General features: G+C 34.9%; 1 protein-coding gene across 4 annotated transcripts in view; it reads right to left on the bottom strand.

Moving 5' to 3' along the window:
• Positions 1-12,577, bottom strand: part of EPHA5 (EPH receptor A5) — a 339,786-nt gene that overhangs the window by 256,188 nt on the left and 71,021 nt on the right. For all 4 annotated transcript variants that reach the window (XM_054728753.1, XM_054728760.1, XM_054728756.1 and 1 more), the window contains exon 3: positions 5,202-5,865. In XM_054728753.1, coding sequence (XP_054584728.1) covers positions 5,202-5,865 — 664 coding nt within the window. The remainder of the gene's footprint in view (positions 1-5,201; positions 5,866-12,577) is intronic.

Raw genomic sequence — 12,577 nt, 5'->3', positions numbered from 1 at the left:
TCAAAAATTTTTTATATGACTCTTAAGGGGAAAGAACAGCATGAATTTCATCAGAAATAATAATAAATCACAAGTAGGAAAACATACTTGTATAAATAGATTTAATACATTATTAGTTTCTGAAAATAAAGAACATTTCAAAGAAATAAATCTGTATACTTAAAATGAGTTTATTATAGAAAATTCAGGCATAAAAGTAAGCCTTAGCAAAATAAATGAACTCTATATTTTAAGTTAATACAATGGAAACCAGAGTATTTTGTTACCTCATTAAAGCCAAATTATTAGGGAAAATGTAGTCAATTTCTCTTAAAGGGAGTTCAGTGAGTGGGCATGAAGTTGATAGGTCACTGACTTGCTAAATGGGCTAAGACTCCAGAATCACTTTTTAGTTGTCTTCTGAGTTTAAGCCATGTGTCAGTGAGCTGCCCAGTAGTCTCAATCCTGAAGGTCTAGTCTCTAAAAGTCTTTGAGTCAACTCATCATGCCCTGCACATATATCAGGTCACATGAGCCTGATCTGAGAGCAACTACCATATCACCTCTAGGTACAAACTTGGTAAATATTAATATATGAAAATCATTAGAATAGATTTACTCAAACATCAGCTTCTTATTATAGTTATATCTTTAATTAAATCCCAAAAGAGGTAAAACTAAGAAGATATCTCACTTTTCTATCTCACTATGACCAAAGTACATTATCTTCATTCTAGAATATTTAACATTTTATTTAAGGGGCAAAAGAATACAGAACTATAGCAAAATATGATTGATGAGATATACGCGGCAAAGCCTTCCTATTTGATGTAATAATTAACCATTTTCCAAATGCATTTATCTTTCTATTACTATAAGATGCAGAAATAAACTCAAAAGACATTTGGGGAATTTCATGTATTACATCAACTGTAATACCAAAGTATGCTCCTTTACCCATCTGAGTATCCAGTTTCACATTTGTATCAATAAAAAGTTTTTCATTACTTATTCTATGTGAAAAATTAAAAAAAAAACACCTATGTTATGGTATCAAGTAATCTAAGGGCAAAATTTTACCTAGCAAACCAAAATCTATGCTCTAATACTCATTGCTCTTTGTCTTATTGAGGACTTTGAAAACTTAGTGACAACAAAAAAGACAAAACAACAACAAAATTGGGATTCTACATTTCAACCTGAATATTCTCATAGTCCATGCAGATCATTGTTTGATGTTAATCTTACATATAAAAAAATGAAACTGAGTTATTAAATATAAATGTATAATAAGGCCAACTTATCAACATATTTCAGTATATGATGTTTTAAGTTCTACAAAAATCACTAAGATGGCCTCTATAATAGTTAATATATCACAGGCCAATCACATATTATTTAATACCTTGAAAATTTGGCCTGAGAATCTTAGGACTAAGAAAGGATGGATTTAAAATACATCAACTTTGTAAACAAGGATATTTTCAACTGATAAATACAAAGATAAATAAATCAATAATTGTAAACCACAGTGTTCTTTTATGCCTTTGCACATTCTATTTCCTCACTTTGAATTTGTTGTCCCTACCTTTTGATTTCTTTCTCATTCCTTAAAGAACATCACCTCTGCCATTGAGGATTGTGTAGTCCGATAGGGGTGGGGAGAATCATGAATCAAATAATAACAAATAGGTGCAAAATTATAACTCTAATAGGCTCTTTGAAGGAACAATTATATGAGTAAATAACAGGCCTGACCTAGTCTTGAGGGGTCAGAGAACGCCTTCCTGAGGAAGAGGAGCTGGACCACAGAGCTGAAGGAGTAGTGTGAGTTAACCTGGCATTAAGGAGGTAAAACAAAATGTGTAAGGGAAGGTAACAGAATCACAGAAGAATTAGTGAGAGTGAGCAAACTGCCTTTGAGAAATTGGAAGGAAGTCAGTGTGGCTAGTGCATAGTGGATGGGAAAAGCATAGTTTAAGATGTGTTCAGAGAGATAATAGGGTCAAAACCATACAGGATCTGCCCTAACTGGTTTGGCTCAGTGGATAGAGCATTGGCCTGTGGACTGAAAGGTTCCAGGTTCGATTTTGGTCAAGGGCATGTACCTTGGTTGCGGGCACATCCCCAGTAGGGGGTGTGCAGGAGGCAGCTGATCAATGTTTCTCTCTCGTCGATGTTTCTGACTCTCTATCCCTCTCCCTTCCTCTCTCTGTAAAAATCAATAAAATATATTTTTAAAAAACAACCATGCAAGATCTTAAGCGACTGTAAAAACTTTATTTTAAAGAAAAACTACTGAAGTATTTCAAGTGTAGGTGTTGGGGTTAGGTGGGGCCTGAGGACAGGTGTGTGAAACAACCAGATTTGCATTTTTGTAGACATGATACATTCACATGGCTAAAATAAAAAGTATATACAAAGTCATTGGTTAAATTTGATAATAAAGTTCTAACCAGATATGCTTATAGATTGGAGGGAAAGAAAACAGAGAGACATAAATGATTTTACAAGATAATTGGGTTGCCATTTCTATAACTATTTTGTGATAGATTAGAATTGGGTAGTGAGTAGAAAGGAAATGTTAAGAATGATTCATAGAATTCTGGCCTGTCAAATATATTTCTAAAACACTGAGATCTTCACTTAAAAGTTTGGGGATAGCAGAATAAGATCATAGAATAGAGCAGTGATTGCGAACTGGTGTGCACAAGAATTTTTAAAACATGCAATACCTGACTATTTAGTCAGGGGTACTGGCCTTTTATCCCTTAGATGGTCAAATGAAAAACGACAGCTAACACAACAATAGCCATCTGATGTGAATGAACCAAAGTATATCCATTTTTTGTTAGATTGGCAAATGTGTGTGTGTGTGCGCATGCACGTGCGTGCAGACTTCAGTAATTAGCTTATGTAGTCCATGAGATGAAAAAGGTTGAAAATCTCTGGTTTAGCTTTATGGTGGAATTTTATAAGACACTATGCACATACATTTACTTGCATGTATATATAGATATAAATGTCTAGGGAATAGCTATGATGCCTTAATTTTCTAAAGCAAACCTTCAACACTTATTTATTCATTCAGTGAGATGTTATTTATAGAATAAACATTTGGACTTCCTCATAGTGTGGCCAGATACTATTTGTACACTGGAAAACACCAAGAGGCACTATTCATACAGACTCATTACATTCTGTACAACAGCCTTCATGACCCTGCAGCTTTGTTCCTACTACTAGGGTGGAGTAGTAAACACATTGAGACAGAGTCCAGTTTAGTGACCTTTTCTACAGTATAGACGATGCTGCTCACCCCATTGTCTCTCAATGAAGTCTCTTTTCAATTATTAAGGCAAGAGTATGCTAAGAGAAAAGCATGCATCTAATGCCTGCACTAAGACACATTCCTTCAGGACACTACTTCCCCAATATATTTTCATCATAAAGGTATTATTTTAATCCCAGGAGTAATAAAAGTGTATCCTCTACAAATGCAGAGGTCTCTGATACCTTCTGTCAATCCGAATAAAGACAAAGGTCATTGTGCTCTGAACTAAAATGACCACATATTCTTCAAAATTACATAAACAACTAATCAAATAGAGCATGCTGCTTTATAATACTAGCAAACACATTTTTAGAAATGATAAGATTTATATTGTAAACATTTTAGAGAACAGAATGAAATGTATTCAATAGGTTATATTTGTTTCCACAATTACATATATCCTCACCTTACACTAAGAAGACTGCTAAAAAAAAAAAAAAGTTAAGGTAAAGTTATTTAGAATTTTCCTTTAAATACAATCCTGAATAAAAACTAATTCATTTCCCTGACAATGTTAAAAGCATACCTAAAAATAATTTTGATTTAATAAAACTTTATGTTCATGTGTGTGTGTGTGTGTGTGTGTGTGTGTGTGTCTAGAAATGTAGATTACATGACAAAACACCAACCATACACTTAAATACAGAAGGCACAATACATATGAGCTAATGCTGAAAAAGGAAATTTAAAAATGGTGCAACATATTTCTAGAGAGAAAAAAATTAAGCAGCATCACTGTGCTTTATAGGTAACTTCCCTAGTTTTGTTTCCCTGGATTTATAATCAATCTACATTCAGGCCTGAACAAACTTGAACAAGCCTGATTCACGTTACATATTGGATTTAGCAAAAACATGCACCTGAAGCTACCAGGTGGGACTAGGGTGACGCCTCAATATTTGGTTTTCTCCTTAGTTAATACACATTAACTCTCATTACCTATTAAGTACATGCATATCATGATGAAAGCAAGTGCAGGTTCATAAGGATGAATGAATTTTTAAGAAAAAAAATCTTCCTTATAAGCTGTTCTTTACTTTCACATAAAGTACTATCTTCTTTGAAAAAGCCATTGATAAAAATCCAAATTTAAAAGGGCAACTCACTACATTGTGGGCAAAATGAGAGTGTTTTCAAATGTAGAGGGAAGAATGTATGATCAAGGTTCAATTTAAAATAAATTAAAATAAAAAGAATCTCCAAGTGCAAATTGCTTTGAAATAACCTTTTTGTATTAGCTCTATTTCCAAGCTGTTGTTTTCTTGGCTCTACTTCCTATGCATCCAAAAATGACCTGTAAATGTTTAAAAACCAACATGCAATGGCAATTATAGGTAAATAACACAGTTAAACTAAGTCCTGCAGCTTACAGATATTTCCCTATGGAGTTCATATGGCTGAACTTATTATTGAAGAATTTTTAAAAGGCAGTTAAAAGTATGCCCAAACAAGTCTCATCTAAGATTTGCATTTGGATTTTAGAAAGCAAGTAAAATTACCACTTTTTCTTCATGGAGAGAAAATAACAGTAGAGTAGCAGATAATAATCATACAAATAAAGTTACATACAAAGAGATAATCCCTTGGTTTGAGTTGTTCAAAAATAAAACTTCTGAAGCTTCTGAAAGCAAAATGAATATGAAATATTACACTTCATGTAAGACACTTTCTGAGTATTAACTATGTATAGCCAGTAAAATAGAACATTAAATCTTTCATCGTTGCCAGCCATTTTAAAATCCCGAGAAGAGAGATATCAAACTCAAAAGAAATAATCTCCATAAATTAGCCAAGTAAAAGGTCACCTGCTCATAATCCTTGGAGGAAATACATGCACACGATCCAACTGAAGCAGGCAGCCCCTGCGGATGCACAGGCAAGCCCTTACCTTGACAGGTGCCATTTTTCTCTTCATAGCCTGCCTTGCACATGCATTTCCCGATGGGCACCAGCCACTCCCCTTCGGCGCTGCAGTGCATTTTGGGTGGTTCCTCCGTCACCGAGTGGTTGACACAAGAGCCCGATACTTCCAGCAACTGCGAAGAATCAGCTCCCGTGATTGTGTCAGGGAAGACAGCCAAGTGCCGTACCACAGAAGGACACTTCTTGTAGTACACGCGCACAGAAACCAGAGCGATGCAAGCACCCAGGTCTTGGAAGGCAAGATAAAATCCCGTTTTGCTTAGCGGTCCGACATCTCTAACCTCTGTATTCAGTTTCATGACACGGTCCCCAAGATCAAGTTCCGTAAAGCTTTCATCAGCGGCAATGGTATCGATTTTGATGTATTGGTTTTCCTTGATGTTTCTCCCATGCTCATCATCTGACTCAAAGTAATACATGTTAAACGTTTCCTTGCAGGTCCCCAGGCCCCCAGGAAGGCTGTTGCAGTCCCGCAGAGTAAACTTAAGTTCTATGAAGATTCGGGAAGCACCTTCGTTAGAGATCCAACTGGTCAGAAGCCAGTTATTCTGATTCTGTTCCATAACTTTGCATACTTGGTATGTGTGGATAGGGGCATAATTTTCATCCACTTCACCAATCTCTTCCCACTGTATAATATAAAATAGAAAAACATGTTTAAAAATTAGACAATAGCCAGAAAAAATAGTCAAAGGAAACTTATTCAGATGTACAAATTTCTGTATACTTGATGTACAGTATTGAGAGGAGGAGCTATATAACAAGTATAAAATTATAAAATTAGCTAAAATAGTAATTTACGATCTCCAGTGTAACTCACAGGTGAACACATATGAATAATATTACCCAGAAAATAACACCAACATGTATTTCAGTGTATAGATAAAATATAGTTGAATGTGTATGCAGTTAACAACAAGGGACAGTGAAAGAAAAAATATGTATATTTGGAAGAAAATATATAGACTAAGAGGTAAATGAAGTCTTAGAGTTAAAAGAAACAATATCATTTGAAAGACACCAATGAGAAAATAGTAGTAAATGAGGAAAAGAAGAAAGGAAAATGTGACAAGTGAAATCATACTTATGTAATTCTGGCATGTTACAAATAACACGTGAATGTAATAAAACGTGAAAGAGAAGTCATTAGTTTACAGTTAATTAATGTATCTGGGTGCTTAATGTATCTTATTTCTTTGAACCAATCTGTGTTGGACATTTTTTACAAATTGGATAACTAAATGTTTATTCATAAGTTTATCCACTAATATAAACCTAGAGACATATAATATAGAGGTAAAAATTACAGATCAGTAATATGTAGAGCCTTGTCATCTCAAATACTGATGCGCTTTTATATCCTGGGAATGCATTAATTCTTTTTTACCAATGCATCATTTTATGCATGCCCTTAAGAGTTCTAAGTATACACAGAATGTAGAAAAATTAAGTATAATTTATACAGCTTCAAAAAAATATTACTTGGTCAAAGAAGAGATCTAAGCCAATCTCTTTCCTAGTAAAATACTCCCATTTTGAGAATCTCAATGTACCATACCCTGTCTGAACAATATAGAAGCAATTGTTTTCTTCATAAATATTTTACTATAATTTAAGAAATTTCTTAAACCTGTGAAAAATCTGTGTAGACAAAACTATATGTAATTTTTAACTCTTTAAAATTGGCCATGAAACACACAGAGCAATTCCCATATAATAAAGGCCTAATATGCTAAGTATCCAGTCAGCTGTTGAACCAGTCAAAGCATAACATGCTAATGATAAGCTAAGGCTCTTCAAACACTCACTGTGATGTGCACTGACCCCTGGCAGGCAGACAGCTGACCAGTCAACCAGTCTCTATGACATGCACTGACCACCAGGGAGAAGACGCTCCAACCTGTAGGTGAGCGTGCTGCTGGGGGTCTGGCTGATCTAGTGTGAGCGAGATGGGCCAGGCATGCCCTGGAGCCCTCCCGTGGTCCCTCCCTGGCTGGCCAACCTCCTGTGTCCCACCCCAGTCCTGATCATGCACCAGTGGGGTCCCTTGGCCTGGCCTGCACCCTCTTGCAATCTGGGACCCCTCAGGGGATGTCGGAGAGCCGGTTTTGGCCCGATCCCACAGGCCAGGCTGAGGGACCCCACTGGTGCATGAATTCATGTACTGGGCCTCTAATGAAACAATAATGACTTTCAATAAATCCAGAATGTGATTTCAGATATCAATAGAGATAAACTTGATAGGACCTCATTTCTTCAGACACAAAATTAAATAAAGCATTATATCTTAGTTCTGTTCAACTGACAAAAACGTGACAAATGTGTTGTCCCAGGGATGCCCATAAATCATCTACCTCTGATGGCCCCTCTCAAAATTCTAGCTGCCATTAGACAGGCATAGTAAAATGTGCTAATGAGGGAAAACTTCTGAGCTCCTTAAATTCACAAGAGAAACATCAAGATTTTATCTCTAACAACCTTCACATGATGGTGTTATGGGAAGCCTTAGTTCATTTCATTTCATCTCACTTTTCCTCTCTCAGAATGTATTTAAACTCCTACTTAGCAGTTTGCATTTCTAACTCAGCCTTCTATTTCAGCACTCTGTCATTAATCTACTTACATTTTTTTTCCTGATGCAATCCAGGGATCAATCTCTTTATTATACTTATTAATCATGAATGCCATGATTAATAATTCATGAAAAAGAGCACTACCACTAACCAAGTGAAAACAATAAAAATAACTTACTGTAATGAGATTAATTAAAAGATATCCTTTGAATTAGTAAAATAGAAAATAGCACTGAAATGTTCTCAGAAAAGAAGAATATCAAAATGCCACATTATCTTTGTTTTATATTTCAATTTATAATAGTCTTCTGATACAAAACACAGAAGATTTCAAATCCCTTGGCTTTAATTCATGTATAGAGGTTCTATTTCTGCAACATATATTCCAATAGGACCCTGCTAGCAAGTAAAAGGAAATGGACAAAAGGAATTGAAACAGCAGCTTCTTCCAAAGTTATAAAGCAAGCATTTCACAGTCTTTGCCTGTACAAAGTTGAAGGTACCACAAATATTATTAAAAATGCAAGCCAAGAAGCACTTGACAAGACAGTTTAATATTTACTGCTTTGGGTGATAATTTCAAAGTCTGTGCATAAGTATCTGCTTCTCTGAATATTCTCAATTAAGAAGAGAAATACTGTAATTTTCTTTGATGTTAAAATTTATTATGGTGGTATTTTATTTATTTTTCTTTTCAAATCTCCAAAATATAAATGAAGTCTCAAATTTTCTATTTCTAATGAATGAATAGAAATATTTTAATTTAAATAATTATGGCCATAAGCCATTCAAAGAATCAAACACATAATATATACACATTTCCCATACATATCTTCTCCTATTTAGATAAATATGCTAAGAAATGGACAAATATATTTCATTTATTTTAAATTGGCTGAAATAAAACTTTGAGTTCTCCCAAGATCCCCCCCCCTTTTAATACAAAGAGGATTTCCTGTCATCATTAGGAAAATCTTACCTATGAAAATGAAAGGAGAGGATGGAGAGAAAGTAACAGTCATTAAGAACTTAAGAACCTGGAAGGTATATTCTTAGACACTTTTGCAAATGTCATATCAAGGATATTACTGTAACATAATGAAGGGCCCTGATAGAAAACACAATATTTTCTGCTCAATTGTATTGGATTTCTTATAATCCATGGTTTAATAAAAGTATTTGCTAATCCTTTGATTACTACAAATGAGGCGCCTCGGCATTTGGAAAGTGTGGTCACTGAATGCAATATGGAGACTGCAGCTCTGTTCTTCCCTTCCAGGTACTCCTCAAGGCCCAGCCTCTGAGCCCAGGCTTCCGTGTTTGTTTCCTCTAGCTACACAGACAGCTTGGGCAGGCTTGATTTCTCTCCCAGATGCCTGGGCTTGCTTCTTTTCCCACTGGACACTGAAAAGTCCAAGTCATTTGCATTCTAATCCTATGCCTGGCCAGGCATCACAAGTCAGCCACATTCATCAGAAGAGTGGAAGAGAAAAAGGACTTATTTTCATATCCACATGTGCATATGGAGTTACCAACTTTTGCTACCTAAGCCATTAAGAACTATTTTCTCCCTGTCTGCCTCTCATTGCTCTATTAGGTTTCCAGCCCCAAGCTCCTAGGTCTCTTAGCCTCTTAGTATCATCCTCATTTCCAATCCTCTAGCCCATACATCACTTCCTTTGCCTTCAAAGCTTAAAAACACAGATTCAGGAAATAGCCCTTACATTATACCCCCGCCCCCAATACAGATAAGGAACCATCAAATGAACAGAATCGATTTTGACCTTTCAAATGATCAGGAGTGCCTAGCATCTAGTTCTGTTTTCATTATTGTGTTTCTGTGTACTTTGTTTTTTAACCACAGATCAATATATTAAGGTTAAATACAAAGGTAAGAAACTCTGTTGTAAAGGCCTGAACAGAAACACTTGATTGCTCTTGTACAGAGGAAAAATCATCAGCCTGAAGCCCCAGTTTTAGTCCCAGCTCATCTATCATCTAGATGTATAAACTGAGACCCCTCACTGGCACTCTGACTACATTGTTTAGAGGAAGCATGTCAAACTCGCAGCCCACGGGCCGCATGCGGCCCAGAATGAATATTTTTGAGGCCCAGCCAATATAACGGTATGTAAGAAACATTTTAATAAAAATTTCATAACTTAATTTTTACAGTATCCTGTTATACATGATTATTAATAATGAACTACAACGTTCGCTAATACTGATTACTGCGCCTTACGCACAGGCGCACTATTTCTCTCCACTAACACTAGCAGCGAATATTTTAGCAGCCCATTGCCACTCATTAGTCTTGGACTGACTTGTTTGGTGTGCGCAACAGGAAATATTCTGCTTTTGGAGAACAAGAAAAATAGGTTTATTTGTGTTACTCTTATTAATTTGTGCAGTTATTCAGTGTCTGGTAAGTTAATGTTCAAGAAAATATATTAATTTTTATTAAAATGTTCTATTATTTTATGTTAACAATTACTCATTTATTTCAGCCCTTTGTATTCAGTATGTCTCTATCGAAAGAAACCTATGTTTCTAGGAAAGTTGAAGCTTTTGGTTTTTTGTGGCCCACATAAACTTAAACCTTGTTTATTTGGCCCGCGTTAGCCTTTGAGTTTGACATGCTTGGTTTAGAGTGAGAATTGAAACTGTCCAAGGTTTCTAATATCTAATGTAAAACAGAAGAAAGGGCCTTAAAAGACCTGATTCTACTCCTCATTTTTGAAACGAGAAAACTGAAGACAGGAGAACAAAAAGAAATTCTCCAAGCTCACAAAAAGCAGGCTGAGCATCTCAGCAGCCCCGCTGCCTGTCTTCCATGTATGGGTTTCTGTGCGGGATTCCCAGGACTGCACTGATTGCAACTATGCTCGGTCGCAAATAAATTCACATTTTCTTCAGATATCATTCCTACCTTCCTTTCTTCTTTCTGCTTTCATTTGTTCTTACTTTCTTCCTTCCCTTTCCTTCCCCCTTTCCTTCCTTCCTTCTTATCTTTCTATCTCTACATAACTTACACTCTGAAACACAGATATGAGGGTAGAGACATTTTTATCTTTTTCTCTACTATAACTCAGAGTCTGTCGCCACAGGGCACAACATATGGCATTTGATAGAGATTTTGTAATGAATACATAAATATCAAACATATATCCAACCCTCTTTTTCCAAAGATGCACTAATTTGAAAAATTCAAACATCATAATTAAATATGATTTGTCTTTTGATTGAACAAAAATAAATCTGATTCTTTGTAAAATCTCTGAATTTTATAAATTAAAATAAAAAGTATAAATTCATAATTTTAAAAATTAGTCATCAGTAAAAAGCTCTAAGCATTTAAGACATTTTCTTAGTCCAATCATTTGTATAATTATTTTGTATTTAATTTAGTATATTAACCTGTAAAACTATTTTTCATTAGCATTTTATTTTACCAATTATAACTTTCAGCTTAATTTAGAAATACACTATTTTGAACATGATATGTTTTAAAATATTATGTTTTCTTTTCACTCAATAGCTTTCTTCATTGTTCTGCATAGATTAAAAGCCTAGGATATAGCATATCAGTCAGTGGCCCTATATTTCTTATTTCAATAATATAAAATTAGGATCATCTTAGTGATTTTCTTTGGCAGAGAAATGTTACAATATGGCTCAGTATCAGTTGTCTCCAGCTTCACTCCGACATGCCCAAAGCATAACTCTAAGATCACAATATTTTGTATAATTTCTTTGAAAGGCTCCAAAAAGAACTGAAATCTAGGCTTTCATTTTATTGAAAATATTGTTAGATATAATAGTATTCTATGATTTTCTCTGTGTGCATTTGTTTGTGTGCATGTGTGTAGATAGTATATTTCCTAACTTCACTGAAGATATCCTGACCTAAAATTATTAACTGCTGTTTTAAAAAAGTAGTACCTCTCATGATCTTAGCAAGTGCCTGGGAAATAGTTTGAATATGGAAGTTAGGCACTTTACCCATTTCATTCAGTGAGTAACACATTCTAATTGCTACCTCATAATAGTTAATCTGAAGTCTAGAATTTCTGTAAATTTCCTGCTATTGCAAAAATCAAGTGAAACACAATATAATAATAACAGAAACTTCAAACACACCAAAGATCTTTTGTTTTTCTTCTTATTAGTGTCTAATTTAATTATAGTAATTTTGGTTTCAGATTTTTAGTTTCATTATTTCCTGTATTTTTTTCAATTTTGCATTACTGATTAAAATTAGGAGAAATATACTCAAGAACCCAAGTAAATTGCTTATTTTCTTATTTTCTTCAGGTGCATGTTGTATGATTAGCATTATTCTTCCCCATAACATTTTATAAAATGTACTATGCTTACATACAATCATTATGTTTCCTTCCTGTTGAAAGTACAATTGAGCTCATTTGTCTATGTGTGCATGCAGAAGTCTGCTATTGCCTAATATATTCAATCCAGGACATTTATTGTGAGAAAAACAGGCCAGAAATTCTTCAAAGCATAAGTGACTTAGGAACATGATTAATGGCAGACAAGATGAGGAATCCTATTATTGTTGGGACTGACTTTTTTTGCTGTTTGTTATTATTAACTCTGATGTGTTACTGCTCACTACATGCCATTTCTCATTAGGAATAAATACCATATTATTAAGACCTGTGCATGTTGGGTCAAAATATGGGGCCCTAGACCACCTCCTTGTCCAGTGGCTGCCCAACTGCTTAAACAATGAGGTTCAAATAGAAGAGCA

Source organism: Eptesicus fuscus, chromosome 2, assembly GCF_027574615.1.
Source record: "Eptesicus fuscus isolate TK198812 chromosome 2, DD_ASM_mEF_20220401, whole genome shotgun sequence".
NCBI lineage: Eukaryota > Metazoa > Chordata > Mammalia > Chiroptera > Vespertilionidae > Eptesicus > Eptesicus fuscus.
Note: the sequence above shows the minus strand (reverse complement) of the source record. Positions and strands in the feature narration are given on the sequence as shown.